The sequence below is a fragment of the Felis catus genome, chromosome B3 (genome assembly GCF_018350175.1).
Source record: "Felis catus isolate Fca126 chromosome B3, F.catus_Fca126_mat1.0, whole genome shotgun sequence".
In the NCBI taxonomy this organism is placed as follows: Eukaryota; Metazoa; Chordata; class Mammalia; order Carnivora; family Felidae; genus Felis; species Felis catus.
In genome coordinates, this window is record NC_058373.1 from 143970239 (window position 1) to 143996780 (window position 26542).

The 26542-nt window shown below is 56.1% G+C and overlaps 2 protein-coding genes across 27 annotated transcripts in view; one reads left to right on the forward strand and one right to left on the reverse strand.

Moving 5' to 3' along the window:
• The window catches only part of WDR20 (WD repeat domain 20), a 65388-nt gene extending 55984 nt beyond the window's left edge, over positions 1-9404 (forward strand). For all 12 annotated transcript variants that reach the window (XM_006933137.4, XM_006933136.4, XM_003988000.5 and 9 more), the window contains one exon: positions 8568-9404. In XM_006933137.4, the coding sequence (XP_006933199.3) occupies positions 8568-8621 (54 nt within the window). In that variant the 3' untranslated portion in view covers positions 8622-9404. The remainder of the gene's footprint in view (positions 1-8567) is intronic.
• MOK (MOK protein kinase) overlaps positions 3005-26542 on the reverse strand; it is a 65746-nt gene continuing 42208 nt past the window's right edge. For 6 of the 15 annotated variants that reach the window (XM_023256055.2, XM_045060537.1, XM_045060541.1 and 3 more), the window contains 8 exons: positions 25807-25885; positions 25632-25680; positions 18636-18814; positions 17018-17119; positions 15859-16032; positions 15188-15302; positions 13561-13761; positions 12925-13476 (listed from right to left, as the gene is read on the reverse strand). In XM_023256055.2, the coding sequence (XP_023111823.2) occupies positions 13396-13476; positions 13561-13761; positions 15188-15302; positions 15859-16032; positions 17018-17119; positions 18636-18814; positions 25632-25680; positions 25807-25885 (980 nt within the window). In that variant the 3' untranslated portion in view covers positions 12925-13395. Of the gene's footprint in view, positions 8796-12723; positions 12892-12924; positions 13477-13560; positions 13762-15187; positions 15303-15858; positions 16033-17017; positions 17120-18635; positions 18815-19020; positions 19168-25631; positions 25681-25806; positions 26500-26542 lie in introns of those variants that run through there. The other 9 variants (XM_045060544.1, XM_045060538.1, XM_045060543.1 and 6 more) reach the window with 7 other exon arrangements.

Consider the following 26542-nt stretch of genomic DNA (forward strand, 5'->3'; position numbering starts at 1 on the left):
CGTGGTTCCGCTTGGGCTCTGTCCTCAGTGGCTTCCTGCCGGAGGGCCTCACCCCTGGCCCTGGTGGCCTCGTGGCTGCTCGGGAGCCGTGGGAGCGGCCGTGGGCGCTTCCCTCCGGGGGACCCCGAGCTGCTTCTGCCCGGGCGCTGCAGTCTCGGGTTCTCACACCCGTGGTCCCGATCACCTGTGCGAGGAGTTGCAAGTTCCAGTTTCACCTGGAGGACCCGGTTCTTTGAGCTGTGTGTCTTAGGTTCAAGATGGCGGTTATCTTGTTTGTTAACTTACTTTGGTCGTTTCGGTTTGTTTTCTGTGTTGCACACCTTTGTGATGAAGCCTAGAGATGCTGCTCGTTGACACCGGTTTGAGTAGTGGCTGTGATTCAGCGAAGCAGACACCGGGCGGGGGGGGGGGGGGGCTTTCCTGTCTCTGCAGCGCCCAGCTCTGGTGCCGGAGCAGCGGCTCTGTGTGCGCCTCCCGCAGCCCGTCCCCACCTTCCCCGGGCCCCCGCTTCCCGGGCCTGCTTGCCTCCCCCTGCGCCTCCCGCTGGGGCCATCCGCTCTACCCACCCTGCCCCTTGAATGCGAGGGGTTTCTGTTACCGATGGCAGTGCTCTGCCCCGCGAGAAGCCTGCTGGCCTGCCGGGGGCATCTCGCCCCTGCCGTTTGTGCGTCGTGTCCCCGGGTATATGTTCGTGTCCCGTTGGCTTGTAAGATACGGTCCTCTGTTCCTAAATGTTAACTGACCTAAGGTTAGCAAAGTCAGCCGGCCTTGGGGACGGTTTCAACTTTGGAAGCGAAATCAGGCTGTCGGATGGAGAGATTCGTAGCCAGCACTTCAGGTGTGGTTTTACATCGTTTTAGAGATTTCATTTCAAATGCTTCTGAGGCATTGAGTATGCAGTTTCAAAATTCAGGACTTGTATTTGGCCCAGGTAACGAGTGGCTGGTCCCAGGTAAGTAGCCTTCGTGGGGAAGCTTATGCTGACCTGGTTCTGAGGGCATCGCTCCAAAGCCGTGATGGGTGCGCTTTCTGGGGACCGGGCACTCTCTGATCCCTTTCACCCCCTGGCACCCTTAGCTGCACGGGCTGCGGTAAGGGAGGGACGGCTCGGGGGGCACTGCTGGGCGACCCAGGCGGAGTCTGTCGGTGGGAGTCGGGGGCAGGAGAGGCAAGAGGAGGAGAGTATGGTTTCCTTAAAATCAGGCCTCGACATGTGCTAATAGGAGCCCGTGGTGTTTCTCTCCCCAACCCTCTCCCCCCACCCAGTGTTAAAGACCATGGTCCTGTCACAGTTTGGGATTTGGGGCTTGGTCACAATCTTGTTCTTCCAGTTTCTGGGGTCCCCTCTCCGGGGACTTGCTGGGTGTCAGGAGCTGGGGAGCGCCGCATGGCCCGCTCTTGTGACACCCACCCCCTCTCCTGCAATCCGGAGGAGCAGGAGTAGAGCTGCTGGCCGCTGGCGGAGGGGGCGCTTGGAGGGGCGGGCCTCCCTTAGTTAGACTGGCTTCCCATGATGACTCCTGCAGCTGTGGGGTGCGGGGAGGGGGGCCCCCGGGGTCCTGATCTCAGGTGTGTAGGGCCCAGGGCCAAGCTGCTTCCACGGTGGCCCTGGGGTGATTTTGTAGTTTCCGCACCAAACTTGGAGCTTCCTCACTGAAACTGTTTCAGGTGTTTTTGCTTAAACATTATCCTGAGCAAGAATATCTTTTCCAACCCAACTTCTGGAACAGAACAGCTTTTGGCAAGAGGAGGCCGTTACTGCTTGGCCAGCACAGCTTTCCTATCGTGCGTGGTCCTTTCTGCCTGCCCTGCCCCGGCTCGCCTCTCTCCAGCCTGCCGTGCTGTGGCTTCCGAGCCCCCCGGCCACCCCAGCCCTTCTCTGAGATCCTCCCTTACTCAGGGGCAGGGGGGGTTAAAATCCCTTCGAGGGCTGGAGAGAGAAGCCTTTGGAAAACGCTGCCTTCTTCTAAAAGCAGACGTGTAAGAGGCAGTGGGCAGACTCCTGAAAAACAATCAGTAACTTTGGGTTCTACATTCACTTAAATAGTGGTAAAGAATCCTGATTTTGTCTCGTGTGCTGATTGAAGCTTCTAGCGTTTTTGAAACGTTCTGTGCGCCATTGCCTGGACCTGAGCGTCCGCGCCTCTGACGGGAAAGGGGAGTCAGCTCTTCAGGGGCCACAGGAGCGAAGCGCCTCGAGGCTCCACCTGTCTGCGGGCCTGCACACACGTCCCGGGGGACCCGAGTCCCAGCTGGCGGGTAGCCGGGCAGCCGCACCCCCGGTTCCTCCACTGAATCGTTAAGACCCTCGTCAGATATTGAGTCTGTGCAGAAATCGGTGGAGCTGCTCGGTCAGACGCCTGCACCGCGTACGGGGCTCCCCTCTCGCCTTGGGAGGGAGACGTTCGGTTCTTTGTCGGGGAAGCTCAGAGGGTGAGGGGGGAAAGCCTAAGGGTCAGGGAGGGCCGGGGAGGGAACCCGAGAAGGACCTAGCAGCAGAGTTCCCCGGGCTCTTCCGGGAGAACGCAGCGTCCCGCTCTGCGCCCGAGGGCTCGGCACTGCCCCGCCCCTCCTGGCCTCTGAGCCGCTGTCCCGTCGCGTGGGCTGCGCCCACTGTCGGGGTGTCCTCCCTCAGCAGGGAGCCTCCACGTGCGTGTGGTGGGCTTGATAAGTAACCTGGCAGCGTCAGCCGTCCCGGGGGCACATCAGGGACCGATTGGCGAGGCCCCCCGTCAGCACGCCTGTCGCACTGGGCTGCTTGAGACTGTCATGTGTTCGGGTCGTCAGGGGGCTCAGCGCCGTGAGCCCGGTGATGGCCCGCGAGCGCCGATGGCAGGCTGGAGAACGGGGTCCAGGGCTTGCGTTGAAAAGCACTTGGGTTCAGAGCCCAGGTTCTGAGCCGTAAGAAAATGCACCCTCCCCCGACCCTGTGGAGGGGACAGTCCCCCTGGTACCTCGGTCACACTCCAGCTGCTGCCTCTCAAAGGGTAAAGGAAGAATTTCCTGCGTTTTTTATTTCTGTATACCTAAGTTTATTAAGGACTGCTGTGTTAGGTGGCATCGTATAAAATTGTATGATTATTTACGTTTAATGAAAATCAGAAGTGAAATTTGTGTCCTTTGTTACGTTTTCATCTAACTTCTTGACAAATAAATTTGATGAAGAGGCTTCCTAACATGACATGCTGGTAAGTTAAGTTCTTAACGGTTACAGTAATTAATGAGGCTTTCATGGCAGTATTGGTGATTTCTCATGTTAAGAAGACGGTGTTTGTGTGGCACTGTCTTGGGTCTTAGCTGTTCCCTCGTCCCCGTCGCGGCCGGGGCCTCCCCACCCACGCGTGTCCCCAGGCGCTCGGGGGCCCTCTGTCCGTAAATGCGTGCCAACACCGGACGCGTGGACGGTTTCCAGTGGTCACTTCCACAGCAAGGCTGTACGGCAGTCCCAGCTGGCCGGAGAAGGAAGCTTCTCGGTGCTTGTTCATGTCGAGAGCTCCAACAGCCACGGGAGTTCCCACACTTCCGCCCAGTTCCGCGTCCTCGTGACTGGAGACTCACTGCTCCGAGCGGCAGAGGTGCCGACAGTCCCGTCTGGGCGGGGGCTGCCGACGGACTCCTCGGCCGCGCCGGGTGAAGGTTCTTGGCGACGGCGCGGATGCGCGAGGGGGCGGCCTGGGCCGCCAGCGGCTCGGCATCGGGCGTCCCGTTGGGTCCCCTGGCCAGTAGCTGGGGGCACCGAGGCGGGCCGGCTCCTGGAGGAGCTCCTGTCCCGGGCTGTCCTCGTCTTCCTCCTCATCTCACATGGCCCGCCTGAGGCCTCGTGGCCGCCGTGGAGCCGTCCTTCCAGAGACGCCCGGCCCACGTGGGGTGGGAAGAGTCAGCGGTTCGCCTCGTCCTGCAGGGAGGTGTCCTCCCCCTGCCCCCGGCCCCCCAGCTGCACCCCGGCCTCTCTGGCCCTGAGCCCCTCGAGGCCAGACTCCAGCCTGGATCTGCAAGGGCCCCGGAGGCTGTGGGAGGTCACCTGGTCGGGCCCCGGGGCTGCTCCTTGACAGGAGACGTTTGGGCCTGGAGCTCCCTCCGGGCTGCCTCTCCGCGTGCTCCGGGGGCTGGACCCCGAACCCTCTGACGGTGCCGTCCTCCCAAGCGCCCGGCGCGAAGTGTCGTGCACTTCGCCTCTCACGCTAAGCTGCCAGCGCAGACGAGCCTGTCGCTCGTCCGCCCTCACAGCGGCCGACCTGATCTCCCGACAGCAACAGCATGTTTTTCCCTTAGCGGGGAGTAGCTTTTCGGCCCTAAACGCTGCGAGGTTGACAGCAAGTTGAGAAAGACACACATGACATTTTAATCTTTTAAAAATAGTCTGTGCCTTGAAAAAATACTCCATCCTCCCGTGTGTCTGCCTGTGGGAAGAAACCGTTGATTGTGGACCCGTGGTCTCCTGCAAGGGACAGAGCCTCTGGAGGCGCCCGGTCCCCTCCCCTCCTTGAGTGCTGGTGGCCTCCAGACCAGCATCTCGCTCTGGGTGGGGGCCAGGGTGGCTGAGACCCTCTTGAAGCGACTCCAGCCGGAGGCGCTTTTAGGGTACACAAGAGCGTCCCCTCCTCCTGCCATAGGAAGGGGGTGCTTTTTCCCCAGGCAGAGTTCTGAGCTGCCCCGACATGCTTGTGCCCCAAGAAAGCCTTTTGCCCGGATGTCTGAAAAGAGCATCATTTTCTCCGGGTGAGTTTCTCTTGAGGCATCAGGCCGAGTGGTCTCCCTGGGGGAAATTGTCACCCCCGATGTGACCTGTCGTTGGGCAGGTCAAGGCTACCACAGGGACAGGGTCTGTTTACTGCCCAGCAGGAGCCAAGGCCCCAGGCCCAAAGTGAGCAGTGGGTCGGGGGCCACGAGGGGCCCTGGGGGGGGGTCGTTTTGGGGGGGGGGTCACCCTCGCGGGGAACCAGGGCTGTGCTGTGCCCACCCCTGACCCTGGCCGTGTGGTCTGGGGCTTCGGCTCCACCAGGCTTCCACGGGCTCTTCATGCAGCGCTTGGGTCACGCGAACCGTGAGGGTCTCGTGGAGGGTCAGGCAAGAGGGGTGTGTGGCTCGGGCGTTCTGGGAGAAGTTAGCCTGCTGAGATTTCTCACTGTGCCCGTGCCATCTGTAAAAGGACATCAATTTACAAATGGCATCTGCCTCTTAGTCTCTGTGTGACCAAGAGCTGGAGTATCTCCTCGCTTAATTTTCGAGTGAGATCTCTAGCAGCAATAAAACGGCAAGTCTGGTGACGGCGGGACGGCCTAGTAAATATTAGACTCCGGATTGTCACTATTCCGGTAACCGCTTCCTTCCTGGGGCCCGATAGGGTGTTAGGCAGATTCTCGGGGTCTGGGCCGGGGCAGACTTGCTGTTCGTGAAACTGGTCCCCACACCGCTGAGGACACCGACACGGCAAGGTCGTCGGGCAGGCCAGACGGGCACGGCTGTCTCTAAACCGGGCCTGGTCTTTGCTGTCCCCTCCCCGTGAAAATAACCAGTGAGGACGCAGTGAAGTGCAAGCCGGCCTCGGGAGCAGGCAGACCGGGCGGCAGGGCCACTGTGCGTCTGCCACGGATGGCGGGTCCGGGGCCCCCCCCTCCCCGGGATGCGCCCCAAACTGTTCTTACGTGACGATGGCAGCTGGCCTCCCTCCTGAGAGTGGTCTGGTCTCTGTTGGGGGCCTGTGTGTGTTCTCCATCTTTCTCTTTGTCCCCCAGTAACCTTTAAACTAAAGCACAGCATACAGAGAGGTGAGCTTGACGTTGAATTTTTGTTTGAGCGGCAGTCTTTCCCCGGTGCCTCTGCTGTCCATCACGGCAAAGCGAGTTCCATCTGTAGGAGGCGAACGGGTGTGGGTCTGTGTCCCACTGACCTCCCGCTGCCGGTGGCGAGACCCGGCCCTTGCCCGCTGCCTGTATCAGACGCGCCCTCGCGCCCTCCGAGGAACGTCACGGACCCTCACCTGCACACCAGAAGCACCTGCACCCCGGGGTTCGGGGCTCCCTGGGCGGGGCCCGGGTGGCCCGCCGGTGGTCCCGCTTCCACCATTCTGTCCCTTCTCCCTTTGCTCTGGTTGAGGGCTCCAGGGAGCCCTCGGGTCTGTCACCCACAGCCGGGCCTGGCATCCCAGGCTGCTCGCCAGCTCGGTACCTGAGGGGTGGCACCCTGGGGGTGGGTCCCTGGTGTGCACTGCTGCACCGTGTCCGTTATTAAAGATTCGTTCACCAGGGTTGACATCGGAAGGGCTAATAACCCTGTTATCCGGACCCTGCCGCTCCCTGGACATGTGGCAGTAGAGGGTTGTTGTGAGGAGGGGTGGCGTTGGGGTGGTCGCTCGCTTAGCTAACCTTCACGGTCTGTTTCGAGCCTGGGCCTCACGGACAGCGGGGCCACAGGGAGTCGTTCCTGTGGGGTTGAGGCTTCAGCCAACGGAAGCCGGAGAATGAGTGTGTGTGTGTGTGTGTGTGTGTGTGTGTGTCGCCTAGGAGGAGAGGAGAGCGGGCCTCCCTGCTGGGCCCCAAGGACGAGGCGGCATCTCGGGGGAGAGATGGTCAGCCAGTGGAGGCGCCGTGTCCCTGCTGACGTCAGGCCCAGGAAGCCGGGGCCCCCGGCCACCTCCATGCCTTAGCACCCGCCCTCCACGGGAACTGCACACCCACAACTGGAGAGAGGCTAAGGCGTGGGGCGGGCGGTGGAGGGGGTGGTGTTGGGCGGCCAGGCCCACGCTCGGCACCACAGCCTGTCGTCGAAGGCCACCTGTGGCCACAGAGCACCGGGAACGGGGCTGGGCCGAACAGAGATGTGCTACAGCGCCTGCCTCAAAGGCTTTGTGGGAAAAAATAACGTCAAGTCCGTCATTCGTAATTTTTAAATTGATTCTGTGTTGAAATAACATGGGATATATTAGGTTAAATATATTGTTTCACCTTTTTCTCACTTGTTAAATGTGCTACTAGAATTTTAAATTTCACACGTGGCTTGCCTTGACCTTGTGTTGGACCAGGCCGGTCTAGAGATAACACCTTCCCTAATGTGTGTGTGTGGGGGGGTGCCTTTCTCAGAGTGTCCTTGGTATTTAAATAAGTGCAGCCACCGCTGAGCAGGGTGTGTGGCTCTGTCCCCAGACCGGATCGTGGTTCTCCCGTTGGCGGGAGGAGCGGAGTACTTTGGTTTGGAGAGAAAAGCGAGGTCTTTATTTTGTAGACTTGACAAGCTGTCCAGGACACCCCGTAGCTCCCGGAAACCACTCTGTTAGTCGGAATCACCTGAAACCTTGACGAGGGAGGCGGCACATCCTTGTGTTAAAGGTTTCCTCACGTCGCCACCGAGAGGGCGTCGGGCCTTGCTGGCCTCCCCGCCGCTCCGTGGAGGCTGGGAGGCGGCCCCGGTCAGCGGCGGCCCGAGGTCGGGTGTGCTGAGCCGTCTGTCCCGCGGCCCCTTGATGGGCGTGAGCGGGAAACACGGGGGGCGCGTCAGACCAGGCTTGTGCTCCCGGATGCCCTGCGCGGGGCTCGGTTGTCACACCCCGTTGGCCCTTGGCTTCCTGATCGTGTCCAGAGTCACGGGGGGGAGGGGGTCAGTCTGAAGAAACGAGGCGTGAGCGGGGGGCGGCCAGCGACTTACCCGGCTTCCCTCCGGCCAGGTGTGGGTGCGGCCCCGGGGTGCCCGCACAAGTGCAGTGGGTGAAAACACAGCCGCGGTTGTGTGGAGTTCAAGGCTCGTCGTGGGTCCACGAGTCACCGACGGAAGCATTTTTGGGGGCAGCGTAAGCGTGTTCACAGAGCCGAAAAGCCGTAGCTTCAGCGTTGCCCTCTTGTGACCTGAAACTTCTCCGCGACGGTCGCCCGCCAGCCCGTGACGGAACTCCGTGATGAGCACACACGCACACCCACGCCCACGGTTAGCTCTCGGCCGCGGCCCCGCTCACACGTGGAGTGCCAGAGGCCTCCCGCCTGCGGGGAGGGGCCGCCCCGTGGCACACACACCACCTCCTGCACCCTGTTCCCCGAGCCGCCACAGCGCGGGTGTGGGCCGCGTTCTGGGCCTCCCCACCCGTGGCCCAGATCCTTCTCTGTCCACCGGCCGAGTCCACGCTGGTGCTAAAGCCGGGGATGGGGGGGGGCGGCACCACCGTCGCACCCCAACCAGAGCGCGCCGACCGGCTCGCGGGGCCGGGTGTGCAGGTGGGGTGGCCGTGGCTGTGGGCGCCAACGGGGACCTCTCCTGGGGACCTTGCCGTGGCCGTGAGCCGCGGCCTCTGGGGAGGGCGGCGTCCGGCCGCCCCTCGCCTTCGGGCCCACGACGTGCCGGGGACCCCGGGCCAGCCCTGCCCACCGGAGGACAGCCAGGCAGGGGCCGGGTTCAGTGGCTCCTGATTAGTTAGGAATGTCACACAATGACATGAATGACAATGAAGTAGAGGACAGAGGACACTGGCTGACAGGCCGACAGGGTAACTCTGGTCACGCGAGCCGGCTGGCGAAGGAGGAGTGTGGCTTTCTTGGCTGCCCCGTGTTTTGCTGGATTAATGTAAACTGCTTTGTTTGCAGGGCTTATTGTCATCCCAAAACCAGGCCAGCTCTCCAGGTGGAACTGTAGTATAGTGACCCACGCGGTCCTGAGGGAGCGACGGACGGAGGCGGGAGCCCCGGGCGCGGACACTCGCGGAGGCAGCTGTCACCCGGAGTCGTGGGAAGACCCTCGGGGCCCGCTCGAAACCGCCTTCTCTGCCACTCACCCAAAGAAGCCGTTGCCATTTTTAAATCGTTCTTGTGGGGCTGCAGTAAAAAATAAGAAATGGGATTTTCTTGCTTTTTACTCGAAAGTTCAATGTAATTAAAATCTCATATATATATGTGTGTGTGTGTATATATCCATACATATATATATATAGTATATACATACATACATAGTGTAAAATGTTTCTTGGACAAGAAATCCCCTTAAACTCAACTCTTACAGATAGCACTTCACTCTGGTTTTGCACTGATGTCTTTATACTTAGGTGGTCAGAAGGCAACCCGGAGGGCACTCGTGAAAGTTGTCACCTTCTGACGGGAATCTGCCATTCAGGACGGTGGATGCTGCGATCTGAGATCTTCACGAGTCGTTTGCACTTAAAATAGTTCACTGCTGTTAGGAAATGACTTTAAATATGGGTCTCACGGACTCACGGCCCTCCAGGGTGTATAGGTGCTTTTTAATCTTAACATTTATTTTAATACTGTTGTTTCCAGTGTAGTCTGGCTCTGTATTATATGTACAAATAATGGAATTCTGCTTCTGGGGGACGTGGTTACTTCACCAGTAATTTTCATCAATTTAAGAGTGATATTTCTAATTCATGAAAAAAATATTAATATTAAAACTACCTTGAATACACCATTTGTTTATCTTTTGTCAAGTCGGCTCCATTTTTTAATGTAACCTTTTGTTCAATTAAAGTTTGGTATAAAATTACCCGTCCTTTTTCCACCACGTTCCCGGAAGCCCTCCCTCTCTGCTGGCGGTGCCCCGGCCAGGGCGGGCCGCTCGAGCGAGCGCGGCTCAGCTGGAGAGTTCCGCGGCCCCGTCTTCAGGCTCACTGTCACGGCTGTCGTGGGTGCCTGCACATGTGTGGACGGGCTCCGGCGAATCGTTCTTTCCTTCCTGCTCTAGGGCCCGGCTGTTGTCATTGGAAGCCCGTGAGCGCTCGTCCGTCCGTCGGCCTCTGGGGAGCGTGGAGGGCTCCGTTCTCCGCGGGGACCGAGGGCCCCGGGACCGTGCGGGATTTGTGTTTGGTGGAAACCGGCTCAGGAACGGCTCTGCGCGGAGGTCGCGCCACAAACACTCGTCGACTCCACAGGCGAGAGAACTGCGGTGAAGTGCAGCGGCCAGGCAGAACATTCTCAGCTTTAAAAAGCCGTACGCAGCTGCACCCCTGAAGGCATTTTTATTTGGTGTGGCCGTAAACCAGGAGCGTGTGACTCGCATCTCTCTAAGCGAGCACATTAGTCTGGGGCACTGCCCACACGACTTAGGGAGAAAAACGAGCGTACGCCCTTCGAGACGTGCACTGTTTTCATCGTTCCTGTGAGTGCAGCGACAGGACCGATGCTTCACCCCAGGCCGTGGCTGCTTCTCAGAGGAGAGGCCCGGTACAGCCGCTCACGGATCCTCTGGGTCCCGGGGACGTGCACTTTGGGGAAGGTGAATACCAGGAAGCACGGACACCCTGTTGTTTTAAGTGAGACAATCGATTTATGTATCCTGTACCTCCGGTACGACTTGCGCATTAAAACAGCACGTCCCAGAGAGTTGGCGACTGCCCTCTTGGTCAAAGCGCTGGTTTCCAGGCGCTGTCGGTGACGCACAGAACCCCAGCCCCGCAGGTCCAGAGACGCACAAGGAGGCCCACGGACTGCCGCAGGGTCACCAAGGGCCGTCTTGGAAAATGAAGTCCAGAGTTCCTCTTGTGACCCCCCCCCCCCCCGCCCGGGGTCGTCTCCTCTTCCTGTGAAGGGACAGGTGGAGGCCTGGCTGGGCCCAGGACAACTGTTAAAACTCGGGCACGGTCAGAGGGCCTGGCCATGCTCCCCGGCTTTCACCGGCCCCACGGGTCACGGCCCTCCAAGTGGGCAGGCCTCGCTCGGTCCACCGTCTGTGGTCACCCTCCGGTCGGGCTCTGGAGTCGACGGCCAGCCGTGTCCCAACGTCGGCTCCCGGCCCCGTGGTCCAAGCTGGCTTCCAAAACCGGACTGCCTCGTGACTGCCACACGCTGGCACCGCCACCACGGACGTGCAGCCTGCAGCGGGCCCTGGGCACGTGGCACCCGGGCCAGACTCCGGCCCGTCACGCTCTCACACGCCAGGGAAGGAGGCGGGCTGGGCGTAGGCCTGGCCGGCCTGATCCGCTTTGTATCTGCTTCCCTTCTTGCCTCGAGCTTTCCGATGCTTCTGGAGCCGGTGAGCGCACTCTCCGAGTGTGGGGACCGGTCTCAGGGAAGCTGAGGGGAGGAAGGCGTTCCAGGGAGACTCTAGCTCAGCCCTCGGCCCTGCAGCGAGCTTGCGGGCCGGCCACGGGGCCCGGCCGGGGGAAGCGGCGCACGCCCAGGGGTGCCCCCGGCAGCGGGGGGCAGCAGAGCCCAGGTCGCTTCGGTGGCATCGCCTCTGCTTTTGCTCCTCCGCAAGCAGGACCGTGCCGCTCAGGGCTGTCAGAATCGGAACCCTTGGACCGGCACGGCTGGCCGCACCGCGGCTGTGTGTGCCCGCGCCCCAGGGGTCCCCTCCCGGGCTGGGAGCGGGTGAGCCAGGTGGACGGGGTGCTGGAGCAGGACTTCCACCCCACTTCCCTCCTGGGGCCCCGCGGCGACAACTCCTGTGCCCGGGAGCCCTTTAATAGCGCTGCCTGCAGAGGCTCAGGCGGCCTCCCTCAGCGCCTGCCCAGTCGCCACTCGTGAGTGGAGGTGGACGCGGCCTCCCATGCCCACCGCTGGGCCGAGAGCGGGCCGCTGCGTGCGGGCACCCAGGGGGTGTGGGACGCCCCGGCGCGGCCGGCAGCACCTTCCCGCGCTCCGAATCTGCGGGACGGGGGGGGGGGGGGGGGGGGGGGGGGGTCGCTCTGGCGCAGGGCTGGGCCAGCCGTGGCCACCCTGGGGCCTGGTGTGGCTGCTTCACGGCACTTTTATTCCAGACACCAACGTTGAGCCAAAAGAGCTTCATTTGGTGGACAGGTCACACCCCACAGGGGCCTGGCCTGAGAGGCCCTCCGTGGGGAGGGGCAAGTTTGCTTTCTCAGAAAGTCATGCGGGAGAACGTTAAAGATTTTCCCCTCAAATTTTACACCCCCAAAGGGGGTAAGAGTTTTCCTTAACTCTGCCGTGGAGCCAGTCCTCGAGGACAGGAGCCCGTCCCTGCTGAGCCGCTGGCCCTTGGGGCCCGGTTCCCCGGCGCCTCCCCGCCTGGGCTCACCCACAGCGGGGCCCTCTGCGATCCCGGCGCCCGCTCCCGTCTCCCCGGCCTCCCTGCCTCAGCTCCCTCGGGCCTCGGAACTCCCAGATCCTCCCGCAGAGGCAGAACGGTGCCCTGCCCGCCCGCACAGCAGGGCATCGGACAGCCCGCCAGGGTGTTAAATGGGGTCACAGGAAGCTCTTTTCAACCCCTCGCCATGTGCACCCAGCTCTCAACATCCCCCAAGTCTTGTTTCTGGTCTTGACTCTGCCCTTCCTGGGCGCCTCTGCCCCCCCCTTCGGCCCGCACCCCCCCTGCCTCGCACACCCGCCCCTCCCGCGGCTGCCGCGTCCACCTGCCGACTCTCCTGTGAGGCCGGGCCCTGCTCCACCACCTGTGACTCGGGTCCAGAGGTGGCGGCCGCCGGAGAGGACGTGACCAAGAGGTTCGACCGCGTGGTGACTAGACTCCCAGCCCCCCAAGTGACAGGGCTGGTCACCGTGCCCAGCAGGGGGCGGCAGGGCCTCCGCGTCGAGTCGTCAAGGCCGGCTGGCCCTGCGCTAGCCTGGGCTGAGCCGGTGACGCAGCTCCAGGGTCCCCACTCCACCTCCCTGACGATGACCAGCCTGTCACAGACTTGTCTCAAAAGAGGGAACAAGAAGACTGAAACTAACCTGGGAAATTTGCTCTCTTTTTTTTTTTTTTTAACGTCGTAAGTCTGTGGGGACGAAGAAAGAAGGCATCGTTCCCACACGGGGAGCAGCGCGCTCTACTCACGGGAGGAAGCTGTGAAGCCTGCGCCGACGAGCCTCCTGCTGGGCGGCCTCCCTGCCTCGGCACCCAGGCCAGGCCTGCGTTTACTCCTTACGGGCTTTTCAAGCGCAACAAAATTAAGCCGTACCGGTCTTCCCAACAAAATAAATTCCCCAAATATGCTCACAAAACCTAAAGCAGAGAGACAGCTGGTCAGGACACGTGTTAAAGTCAGGAAGTGTTCAAATGTCGTAACACTTATTCTTTAATAAAGCTCCGACAGCACAGTCGGTAACGCCGTCACGCGCCCGGCGCCGTCGGCGATGTCCTGGAGGCGCCGCGCACACAGCCACGGCGACACCGAGCCTAAATACATAATATAAATTCGGATTTCTCTTCAGATTCAGATAAAAAATTACAAAATATTCTCTACCCCCAGTTCTTACGTTACGAGAATGAAACCAAAGCCCCGAATGAGGTGGTCTGACGAACGTATTCGGCAGGAACACAGCACAGCCGCTCTCGGGGTGCAGATCCCGGGCTCCGGCTGGCCAGCGGGGCATCGCTCTCGGGGAGCCAGGCTCCGCGAGGGGGACGGGGCTCTCCCCGGAGCCCTCCACCCAAGGCTCAGAGGCGATCACCGCGGCCCGGCCGCACTTGGTTCCGCGCCCCCGGCAGGCGACCGGCCCGCGCTGCTCAGTAGCGGCCGCCTCTCCTCCCTATCGAGGGCAGACGACACTGTTTCAGGTTAGGCTTCACGTCCTTCTGCGGGTCTGCCTGTCAGAGGAAAGGGTAGACGTTGAGCGGAGGCCGGGACGGGTCCGGGGCGGCGAGCGGCGGGACGCTAGCGAGACGGGCTACCTTCTGGTTTGTGCCGACAAACTTCAGGGGCCTCGGCACCGGGGCTTTGCTGTTCGCTCCGGGTCCGAACACGGAGTGCAGCGCGGGGCTGGGGTACGAGGCCAGTTCGGTCACTCCCGAAAGCTTCAGTTTGGGCAGTTGCATCAGGCAGGCGGGTCCCTGTCTCGTGGGAGGGTCCTCCTCTGGCTTTAGGGACGATTTCTTGAAACAAAACACAGGCCCGTTGAACGTGCAATGGTGTCCCCCTTATGGAAATCGGGAAACACAACAGGGGCTCTTCTGCACGACTTTCACCTAATCTAACTTGACCCAGAGGTTTGACCACGTGGTGACTAGACTCCCAGCCCCCCAAGTGACAGGGCTGGTCACCGTGCCCAGCAGGGGGCGGTAGGGCCTCCGCGTCGAGTCGTCAAGGCCGGCTGGCCCTGCGCTAGCCTGGGCTGAGCCGGTGACGCAGCTCCAGGGTCCCCACTCCAACTCCCTGACGATGACCAAATCTGCCCGCGGCCTTGCTTTCGTGTGGCTCACGTGCTAAGAATTTTTTTACATTTTTCAAAAGCTGAAAACAATTTCACGGCATGTGACAACTATAGGAAATTCCTGTTTCAGTGGAGATTGTCCTATTGGAACACAGCCCCACCGTTCATTTACGGGTCATCCACGGCACCAGAGAAAAGAGGGCGGTTGTGACAGGGCCTCACGGCCCACAAAGCTGGGGAGGCTTATTACCGCACGGCCCCTGTAGACACACGCAGCCCTCGGGAGTGCCAACAGGAGTGACGCGGTCGGACAGGTGTCTGGCCAGGAGGGAAGGGCAGAGCAGGGACAGCAGCTGGGAGGTGAAAGAGGGAGGCTCCGGTGGGGGGTGGGGAGCTGCCGAGAGGGGGATGCCTCCCCCACTTAAAGGGAAGGCGTGGGGAGAAAAGCAGGTCTGGGGGGAAAGACCGGGAGACCGGGTCTGAACGACTCGGCCTGTGCACCACGGGGGGAGCATCAGGCAGCAGCCTAGAATTCCAGAAAGCCTCCTGGCGGCAGCCACACCCGTGGCCTCAGCTCCTGGCACGTACCGACGCTCAGTAAATGCTGGGGTGAGTGACGGAGGACACAGCCCTCACGAAGCGCGGGGCCAGCCCAGAACGTGGGACCAGGGAGCTGAGAGCTGGGGCCACGTGGGGCACCTGAGGACGACAAGACTGCAAGAGGAAGGTGCCGTTTCTAAAGCGACCGATCCGGGCCCAGACCGGTGCTCACCCGGACCCGCTGCACCCGTGTGGACGTCTGAGGCCGCGTGGTGGCTGGGGCCGGTCACTCGCCAGCTGGGTCACCTGGGTCAGTGTGGCCTGTGCCCTGTGCTGGTCAGGGGGCACAGGCAGATGACAGCGGCGGAGTGCACGGGCAGAGAACCTGGCACCCACGCGTGGGACAGTCCCACCTCGCCAGGCCTGTGCACACGGGGTGCCGCACCCGCCGTCTCCCCTCGGCCAGCGGGACGGAAAGGGCAGGCACGACCGGAGCCCGGCTCCCTGCACCTGCCGAGGGCGGCGTCTTCCGCGGGGACGCAGGCCACCCGAGGGCATCGGGTCCCAGCAACCGAGGCCATTTCCAGCTCCCCGACTTCACTTAGTACCTGTTTCCTGCCCTCCTTTGAAATCTGCCAGCCGTTAAGGAGTAGTTCCGGAGCCACGGGGCACTCTGAGAGGACGGAGTTCCTGTGGCTGGCCAGAGCCTGCTTCTCCACTGCCCTGTGGGGAAGGAAGAGAGGGGAGTGGCCCCTGAGAACGTGCGCAGCACGACCATTCTGCCTCGTCACCGCCTCTTCCACGTCAACCGTTCCGGGAGCCTTTTCCGTCCTCTGTGTCGGCCTGCCGGTCTCTGGGCTGGGAGAGGAGAGGGCCCCGTGCGCCGTGGGCCCTGCCCCCCGGGAGGTCTGGGTCAGACGTCACCTGCACTCACGCGGCTCACACCGGCTGGAGCACAGGGAGGAGCAGAGTTAGACGCCCTCGGGCAGGCACTCCAGTGCCAGCACCCCCAAGCCTTACGGCGAGATCCCCCGGTCGACACCGACGCGCACCGGGCCCCTCCCGGAGCCTGGGCACCAGCCACAGCGCAGCCACAGAACCGCCCCCCTCAGACCCTGCTGTGGAGTCGCTGAGGCCATTCCAGAAAAGATCGAGGTGTATGTTCCCGGGGCCCCCGAGTTCAGGACAGAGCTGTTCCCGGACCCAGCTGCCCCACCACGTGCCCCCCAGGTCTCCACAGCCAGCCCCTCCTACCACACGGAGGCCCACGGAAGCCCACCTCTGGTCCTGGAAGTAGGGGTGCTGCAGGGCCTGATGGGCAGTGATTCTCTCGTCGGGGTCGTAGGCCACCATTGCGTGCAGGAGGGAGAGGCATTTCGGGGACAAATTGGCTGTCAGTAGAGGTATTCCTGATCCCTTTTTAAAAGGAAAATCAAAACTCATAGCTCTCGACCTGTATTGAAAGCCCAATGACAACAAACGATCATGCCATTATGTAGAGCACCTGGCCAGCCTCGTCATGATCCTACAGGGACCCGCCCGGAGAAGGGGGCGGGACCGAACCATCGTCCAAACCCAGAGAAAGTGCAACAGCCCAGGGGCCCCTCACACGAGCTGTGGAGGCGACAATGATGTGTCACCGGAGGCTTATGGACTCTGGCTGAGGTTTGCGCAGGGGGAAGCAGCGTGTGCCCCAGCGGGGTGCAAGGGAACTCTCTGTACCTTCCGCTAAGTTCTGCGGCGAACCTAAAACCGCTCTAGAAAAGTAAAGTCTACCTTTTTAAAAACAGGGCAGGGGTTGTGAAATCTGTTATGCTATCAGTGTGAGAAAACGACTTTCCCCCCAAAAGACTCAGAGCACGTGCCCACCTGAGAAAAATGACGTAAAGTTTATAAGCAGAAAAAGGAAGAATTCAAACTAGTTGTCACCTCCTCGCCTTCCACGGGCCCAGGAGCTGCCCACCCCCTCAGCCCACGGGCTCCCCCTCGGAGGCCCCCGGCTCCCCGGATTCAGCAACCAGTGCCGGTGTGGGCGTCAGTGTGGCTGGCAGCTCTGGGTGACGGTCACAGAGCGCTCACTGCGCACCGCCTGCACGTGGCATCCCTCTCCACCCAGAGGTCCCTGGGTCCTGGGTCAATATTCAGAGGACGGGACCCGATGGCCAGGCCCTCAGCAAGGCCAGGAGCATCTCCCGCGGCACCTAGGGAGGGGCACCCTGGCGGGACCCCCGGGGTGGGGGGAGACAGCTCCGAGCGGCTCGGTGCTCACACCAGCCCGACCTGGGGCCCCTTCAGCGGCCGCGGGGACCCAGGCGGACGGAGGAGCCGCGAGGGCAGCAGAGGTGGGGTCCGGTCCGCCCCCCCACCCCACTGGCTCCCCCCAGCAGCCCCCGCAGGGGGCAGGTCCACTAGGGGCCCCGGGGTGCACACGCACTTACTGTTTGAACTTGGTGAGAGTCTTCTCCGCAGGTGTGCCGATGACGTCGTGGATTTTTGAGATCTGGTCCAGCTCGTTGGCTCCGGGGAAGAGGGGCTGAAGGCTGGGGGAGGGGGAGGCAGGGCGGAGCTGCGGTCAGGACGGGCCGGGGCCACCTCATCCCAGCGACCCCCTTTGTGGGGCGGCCAGCTCCCACAGAAACCCGAGGACACGAAAGCCGCATGACACCCCGTGCATGGGACTGCTCCGGCCTGTTTCTCCTTTACAGTGAGCGGGTGACACTCTTAAGACGCGGCCACGTTCCTCTCCGTACCCCTGGGATCCCTGCAGCGAAACAGGAATGTTCACACCGGGACACCTAACCTCAAGTCTCGCGTCCCAGGGGCTTTTTCGACAAAAATTCATGGTGGGTCAGGTCCGGTTTTGTTGACAGATGAAGTCCAAGAAACGTTTTGGTTTTCAGCGATTTTATGGATTTGGGAATCGCGGATGAAAGAATTTAGGCTTCTATAAGTGAGTTCAGTTCGCAGGACAGGCCACGGCGGAGGGTTTACTAGTGCGGCTTGGGCACCGGGGCCACTTCTGCGCGGGCAGGTGGCTCTGAGATGGGGCGGGAGGCAGAACGACGGTCTCCCCACGGGCTGCCCCTTGCTCGGCGGATGAGCAGCCGTCACGTTCTCGACACTGAAGTCCCTCAACATCCTTTCGGATTAATTCAAGGGATCTCAGCACAGCGGAAAGGACCGTCAGTACTTTTAGCATCAGTGAGATCGCCACTCGGCTTTCCAAAATCACCAAGCCGATTATCAACAGGTACATCCTGAAGGACGTGTGTGTCTGTATTCACGAAGTGGTTAGCTGGGCAGGCGGCAACCGATGACTCGGGTCCCCGCCTATGATGCACGTCACCCGACCTTAAACGCACCTGCTCGTCCTTCGCGATCCGCTCGGAGCACGTGGGCACCACCCTGCCCCTCCCTGGGCCTCTTCAACCCCACACCCTCCTCACCTCTGGGGGAGACCAGCCCCTTCCCTTCTCCCGGGCCGCTGCTCCATCCAGCGGCGAAGCCCCGAGGCTGGGGGAGAGGAGGCCGGGGAGGCCGGGGAGGATGGTGAGGACGGGGCTTTCTGGAATCCAGCCGTGCCGCAAAGTGGCCCACCCTCACGCTTGCGGCCAGAGCATCCTACTCGGTGGACTGTCTCTCTCAGGGAAGGCCCCGGGAGCAGGGCTGCTGCCCACACGGCAGGCCCCGCCAGCTGGCAGGAAGCGCCCTCCACTCTGCTTCTGAACGTCAGTCATTCCGCGATGAGGCCGAGTCAGGAGGCCCACCGACCTCAGGGAAGAGCTGACTGACGGTAGTTTGTACTTTGTGAGAAGCAGACGAGGAGAGTATTTGCCGCAAAGTGAAAGGAAAGCCTGCGACGTTTTCCGTCAAGTCAACACCAGTCACGTGAGCAGGAGGACTGCAAACTGTTTGGTAAAGGAAGGCACCGGCATGACGCCATTGGGCTGGCCGGGCCTCGCCAGGCAACCTGTTCGGGAAGGTTCACTAGGGGGGGGGGGGGGGGGGGGGGCACCGGGCGGGAGTCCTCAGACGCGAGGCGGGCCTCGGGCCTACCTGGCGATCTCGTAGAGCACACAGCCTGCACTCCACAGATCCATCTTGGAGGTGTAGAAGCCGTCGGTGAGGAGGCACTCCGGGGCGCGGTACCAGCGCGTGGAGATGTACTCGGTATACGGCTGCTTGGAGTAGACGCTCCGGCAGGACCCAAAGTCCCCTAATTTCAGGACGTCCTGCTGCAAGGGGAGAAAGGCGGGGACAAGTGACGTCTCAAGCCGCTGCTGTACCACAGACCATTTCAAGTGTTTATGCACTAACAGGAAAATTACCAGCATTGCAACTAGCTTGTGAAAAGAAATTACTTTATAAGCACCTGAGAGTGCCTCTGACAGATAAGAGAGTGGGGTCTCTGCTCAGTGGGACACGTTTACAGACATCCTACCTGTGTCTGACGACTATTTCCGGACGTCTACAGGTTTGGGGAAACGTTAAGTCACCGCGTGAGTCTACAGATGAATTAAACACCATATTGTGTCACCCGATCGTGACTCTAGCTGCGAAGTTAGCCCTGCTGGCAGCTTTGTTTTCCCTGTTGGGGGAGGGGGAGGGGAGGAGGGTTGGGGCCAGTTCTCTGGAGCGAAGAGCTCTTGGGAGCAGGTCAGACAGACTGGTAGACCCTTTTCGGGATACCTCTTCCATTCTGTTTACCCCTCACACATTCAGCTGATAAACTAGAGGCTGGTAATGCACTTGGAGCCTCTGGTACCTACAAACCTCCGGCAAACATTAAATGCGGGCACGTTTCCTACCCAGGTTACCACGAAACCTCATTCCGGCGGCCTTTCAACTGATCCCATTCCCCAGTGGATCGTGTTGGACTTCCAACAAAAATCATAAGGCATGTCAAGAGGCAAGAGAAAACAGTCTGAAGAGAGAAAGCAAGCGTCAGAACCAGTTTCAGAGAGAGCACAGATTTAAGGATTTTAGAATTACCAGTCAGGGAATTTAAAATCACTATGAGTAATCTGTTAAGGGCTCTAGTGGAAAAAGCAGACAACATGCAAGCTCAGATGGGAAATGCAAGCAGAGAGGGGCGCCTGGGTGGCTCCGTCGGTCGGGCGTCCGACTTCGGCTCAGGTCACGATCTCGCGGTCCGTGAGTTCGAGCCCCGCATCGGGCTCTGGGCTGATGGCTCAGAGCCTGGAGCCTGCTTCCGATTCTGTGTCTCCCTCTCTCTCTGTCCCTCCCCAGTTCATGCTCTGTCTCTCTCTGTCCCAAAAATAAATAAACGTTAAAAAAAAAAATTAAAAAAAAAAAAAGAAATGCAAGCAGAGAGATGGAAACTCTAAGAAAGAATCAAAAGGAAGTACTAGAAATAAAAAACACCGTTAACAAATAAAAAGTGACTTATAAGCTCAATAGACTAGACAGCCAAGGAAAGAAGCAGGGAGCCAGAAGATATGCCAACAGAAACTTTCCAAACTGAAATGCAAAGAGAGAAAACAATGGCAAAACCAGAAAAGAACAGCCATGAACCACGGGACCGTTTCAAAAGTGCCTGGAACCGTGGCACTGGTACCACAGCATGGACGGACTCCAAAATGGCGATGCTGAGGGGAAAATCCAGGTCAGAAAAGAGCACATACTATACAATTCCACTTAGAGAACATTCTAGAAAGTGCAAACTAATTTATTATGACAAAAAGTCTTTGCCTGGGGACAAAGGACAAGAGGGATGACCAAGGGGCATGAGGAAACTTTTAGGGGCAAGAGATCTGTTTGCTAGCTTGACTGTGATGATGGCTTCACGGGTGCACACGTCTGCCCAGACTTACCAGGCCGTACACTTTAAATACATGTGGTCGAAGTGGCTATGGACTGAGACAGACCTGAGCGTGAATCCTGCCTCTTCTTTTACATGCACGGTGTTTGGAGTGATCATCTCAATGCAGTTTATTTTTTTCTTTTTAATTTACATCCAAATTAGTTAGCATATAGTGCAACAAGGATTTCAGGAGTAGATTCCTTACTGCCCCTTACCCATTCAGCCCATCCCCCCTTCCACAACCCCTCTGTTCTCCATATTTAGGAGTCTCTTATGCTTTGTACCCCTCCCTGTTTTTATATTATTTTTGCTTCCCTTCCCTTACGTTCATCTGTTCTGTGTCTTAAAGTCCTCATATGAGTGAGGCCGTATGATACTTGTCTTTCTCCGACTGGCTAATTTCGCTTAGCATAATACCCTCCAGTTCCATCCACGTAGTTGCAAATGGCCAGATTTCATTCTTTTTGATTGCCGAGTAATACTCCATCATATATATATATATATATCACATCTTCTTTATCTACTGATGGACATTGGACATTTGGGCTCTTTCCGTACTTTGCCTATTGTCGATAGGGCTGCTATAAATATGGGGGTGCGTGTGTCCCTTCGAAACAGCACACCTGTATCCCGTGGATAAATACCTAGTAGTGCAGTTGCTGGGTCATAGGGTAGTTCTATTTTTAATTTTTTGAGGAACCTCCACACTGTTTTCCAGAGCGGCTACACCAGCTGGCATTCCCACCAGTGGTGCAAAAGAGATCCTCTTTCTCTGCATCCTCGCCAACATGTTGTTGCCTGAGCTGTTCATGTTAGCCATCCTGACAGGTGTGAGGTGGTATCTCCTTGTGATTTGGATTGGTATTTCCCTGATGATGAGTGATGTTGAGCAGTGTTTCACGTGCCGGCTGGCCATCTGGATGTCTTCTTTGGAGAAGTGTCTATTCATGTCTTCTGCCCATTTCTTCACTGGATTATTTTTTGGGTGTTGAGTTTGATAAGTTTTTTATAGATTTTGGATACTAACCCTTTATCTGATGTGTCATTTGCAAATATCTTTGCCCATTCCGTCAGTTGCCTTTTAGTTTTGCTGATTGTTTCCTTCGCAGTGCAGAAGCTTTTTATTTTGATGAGGTCCCAATAGTTCATTTTTGCTTTTGTCTCCCTTTCCCCTGGAGACGTGTTGAGTAAGAAGTTGCTGCGGCAGAGGTCAAAGAGGTTTTTGCCTGCTTTCTCCTCGAGGATTTTGATGGCTTCCTGTCTTACATGTAGGTCATTCATCCATTTTGAGTTTATTTTTGCGTCTGGTGTAAGAAAGCGGTCCAGGTTCATTCTTCTGCATGTCGCTGTCCAGTTTTCCCAACACCATTTGCTAAGGAGACTGTCTTTATTCCACTGGATATTCTTTCCTGCTTTGTCAAAGATTAGTTGGCCGTACATTTGTGGGTCCATTTCTGGGTTCTCTACTCTGTTCCATTGATCTGAGTGTCTGTTTTTGTGCCAGTACCATACTGCCTTGATGATTACAGCTTTATAATACAGCTTGAAGTCCGGGATCATGATGCCTCCTGCTTTGGTTTCCTTTTTCAAGATTGCTTTGGCTATTCGGGGTCTTTTCTGGTTCCATACACATTTTAGGATTGTTTGTTCTAGTTCTGTGAAGAATGCTGGTGTTATTTTGATAGGTATTGCACTGAATATGTAGACTGCACAGACTGCTTTGGGTACTATTGACATTTCAACAATATTTGTTCTTTGTATCCAGGAGCATGGAATATTTTTCGATTTTGTTGTGTCTTCTTCAATTTCTTTTATAAGCTTTCTATAGTTTTCAGTGTATAGATTTTTCACCGCTTTGGTTAGGTTTATTCCTAGGTATTTTATGGTTTTGGTGCAATTGTAAATGGGATTGATTCCTTGATTTCTCTTTCTGTTGCTTCATTGTTGGTGTACAGGAATGCAACCAATTTCTGTGCATTGATTTTATATCCTGCCACTTTGCTGAATTCATCAATCAATTCTAGCAGTTTTTTGGTGGAATCCTTTGGGTTTTCCATATAGAGTATCATGTCATCTGCAAAGAGTGAAAGTTTGACCTCTTCCTGGCCTATCTGGATGCCTTTTATTTCTTTGTGTTGCCTGACTGCTGAGGCTAAGATTTCCAATACTATGTTGAATAACAGCAGCGAGAGTGGACATCCCGGTCTTACTCCTGACCTTAGGGGGGAAGTTCTCAGTTTCTCCCCATTGAGGATGATATTAGCATTGTGTCTCTCATATATGGCTTTTACGATGTCGAGGTATGATCTTTCTATCCTTACTTTCTTGAGGGTTTTCATCAAGAAAGGATACTGTATTTTGTCAAATGCTTTCTCTGTATCTATTGAGAGGATCATGTGGTTCTTGTCCTTTCTTTTATTGACGTGATGAATTACATTGATTGTTTTGTGGATACTGAACCAGCCCTGCATCCAAGGTATAAATCCCACTTGGTCGTGGCGAATAATTTTTTTAATGTATTATTGGATCCGGTTGGCTAATACCTTGTTGAGGATTTCTGCATCCATGTACATCATGGAAATTGGTCTATAGTTCTCCTTTTTAGTGGGATCTTTGTCTGGTTTTGGAATCAAGGTAATGCTGGCTTCATAGAAAGAGTTTGGAAGTTTTCCTTCCATTTCTATTTTTTGGAATGGCTTCAAGAGAATAGGTGGTAACTCTTCCTTAAATGTTTGGTAGAATTCCCCTGGAAAGCCATCTGGCCCTGGACTCTTGTTTTTTGGGAGATTTTTGATTACTAATTCAATTTCCTTACTGGTTATGGGTCTGTTCAAATTTTCTATTTCTTCCTGTTTCAGTTTTGGCAGTGTATGTTTCTAGGAATTTGTCCATTTCTTCCAGATTGCCCATTTTATTAGCATATGATTGCTCATAATATTCTTTTATTATTGTTTTTGTTTCTGCTGTGCTGGTTGTGATCTCTCCTCTTTCATTCTTGATTTTATTTATTTGGGTCCTATCCTTTTTCTTTTTGATCAAACTGGCTAGGGATTTATCAATTTTGTTAATTCTTTCAAAGAACCAGCTTCTGGTTTCATTGATCTGTTCTACTGGTTTGTTTTGTTGTTGTTGTTGTTGTTGTTGTTGTTGTTTGTTTGTTTCGATAGCATTGATTTCTGCTCCAATCTTTATTATTTCCTGTCTTCTGCTGGTTTTGGCTTTTATTTGCTGTTTGTTTGTTTGTTTGTTTTTCCCCATCTCCTTAAGGTGTAAGGTTAGGTTGTGTATCTGAGATCTTTCTTGCTTCTTTAGGAAGGCCTGGATTGCTATATACTTTCCTCTTATGACCACCTTTGCTGCATCCCAGAGGTTTTGGGCTGTGGTATTATCATTTTCATTGACTTCCATATACTTTTTAACTTCCTCTTTAACTTCTTGGTTAGCCCATTCATTCTTTAGTAGGATGTTCTTTAGTCTCCAAGTATTTGTTACCTTTCCAAATTTTTTCTTGTGGTTGATTTTGAGTTTCATAGCGTCGTGGTCTGAAAATATGCACAGTATGATCTCGATCTTTTTGTACTTGTTGAGGGCTGATCTGTGTCCCAGTATGTGGTCTATTCTGGAGAACATTCCATGTGCACTGGAGAAGAATGTATAGTCCGCTGCTTTAGGATGAAATGTTCTGAATATATCTGTTAAGTCCATCTGGTCCAGTATGTCATTCAAAGCCATTGTTTCCTTGTTGATTCTCTGATTAGAAAATCACTTGCTGTGAGTGGGGTGTTGAAGTCTCCCACTATTATGGTATTACTATCGATGAGTTTCTTTATGTTTGTGATTGATTGATTTATATATTTGGGTGCTCACACATTTGGCGCATAAATGTTTACAACTGCTAGGTCTTCTTGGTGGATAGACCCCTTGATTATGATATAATGCCCTTCTGCATCTCTTGATATAGTCTTTATTTTAAAGTCTAGATTGTCTGATATAAGTATGGCTACTCTGGCTTTCTTTTGTCAACCATTAGCATGATAGATGTTCTCCATCCCCTTATTTTCAATCTGAAGGTGTCTTTAGGTCTAAAGTGGGTCTCTTGTAAACAGCATATAGGTGGATCTTGTTTTCTTATCCATTGTTACCCTATGTCTTTTGATTGGGGCATTGAGTCCACTAACGTTTGGAGTGAGTACTGAAAGATATGAATTTATTGCCATTATGCTGCTTGTATAGTTGGGAGTTTCTGGTGGTGTTCTCTGGTCCTTTCTAGTCTTTGTTGCTTTTGGTATGTATGTATGTATGTATGTATGTATGTATGTATGTATGTATGTGTCTTTTCTCCCCTCAGAGAGCCCCCTTTAAAATTTTTGCAGGGCTGGTTTAGTGGTCATGAACTCCTTTAATTTTTGTTTGTCTGGGAAACTTTTAATCTCTTTTTTTTTTAATTTTTTTTAATGTTTATTTATTTCTGAGACAGAGAGAGACAGAGCATGAGCAGGGGAAGGGCAGAGAGAGAGGGAGACACAGAATCTGAAACAGGCTCCAGGCTCTGAGCTGTCTGCACAGAGCCCGACCTGGGGCTCGAACTGACAGACCGCAAGATCATGACCTGAGCCGAAGTCGGACGCTTAACCGACTGAGCCACCCAGGTGCCCCTCTCCTATTTTGAATGACAGCCTTGCTGGATAAAGAATTCTTGGCTGCATATTTTTCCAATTCAGTACACTGAATATATCCTGCCACTCCTTTCTGGCCTGCCAAGTTTCTGTGGATAGGTCTGCTGTGAACCTGACCTGTCTTTCCGTGTAGGTTAAGGACGTTTTTCCCTTGCTGCTTTCATGATTCTTTCCTTGCCTGAGTATTTTGTGAATTTGACTATGACATGCCTGGTTGGTGGTCCTATTTTTTTAAGTAATCTCTACGCCCAACGTGGGGCTCGAATTCACGACTCTGAGATCAAGAGTCCCATGTTCTACCGACTGAGCCAGCGGGGGCCCCTGGAGGTTTATTTTTGCATATAGTAAGAGTGCCTAAGATTTCTTCCTTCCAGATGTATGGTTACATTGATGGCACTTATTAAACAAACCATTTTTTCCAAACTGGGAGCAAAACAAAACAAAACAAAACATAACATGGTGCCCAGGTATCTGGGGCTGAAAGCCTAGCTAGTAAAAAGGTTCACATTCTACCTTTATTCTGAGATCAGTTTTTCATATAGAAGTTCTTACCTTTATTAATATATTTTCTGGTTTTACATCTCTGTGAAATATTCCATTTCTGCATGCAATATAAAAGGAAGGATAGAATTAGTTGCACCTCATTCAAATTCTTTTACATGGTGCTTTTAAATGAATGTTGATACATTTCCTTAATCTGAGAGCTGCCAAGTCCCCAAGAGCGTACCTGTGCATGTGATCAAGGGATTTACATAACTGGTACATATAGCACGTAATTCTCTTCTCCGGTAATGGGTGTCTTCTCCCTGCGCGGCCAAGGAAGTAGCCAAAGACGGTTACCAACGGTACATACCTCACTTCTTGAAGACAAAAATAGAATCCCACCATTTTATTCAATGATGTATGAAAATCCAACAAATAACCTGAAGTAATTTCCAGAAGTACGGAGCGTACGTATGAAACGCACCGCTCAAAATTCTACTCGCGGGCATGATTTCATGGGAAACCCCGCATGCGCGCAATCTGGTTACCGCAAGAACAGAACCAAACAATAAGCAGCACAGTAGTTTGGTCTGATACCCGTGGGCCGAGCCTCCCGGGTGGGCCTTCCAGGACACGCTCTCCCCCATGCCGACTGTGAGGTGTCAGGGGTCGCTTGAAACTCCAGTGTTTTCCTCGGCTTCCGGTCTGAACGGAGATTTCCATTTTATAGGGGGAGAGACCTCAGTTCAACAGAAGCGCGTTTTTAATCCAAGACCCACGACTGCTTTGAATTTCATAGCGCACTCTTCTCTGACAAACAGCAGCCATCATCTGGCGTCTCCTGGCACAGCTCCGCCGCCCCAGCCCGCTCGGCCATCCACGCACCTGCTCACCAGGCCTGCGGTGTGGCCCCAGTCCGCTCAGGCCGTCCACGCACCTGCTCACCAGGCCTGCGGTGTGGCCCCAGTCCGCTCAGGCCG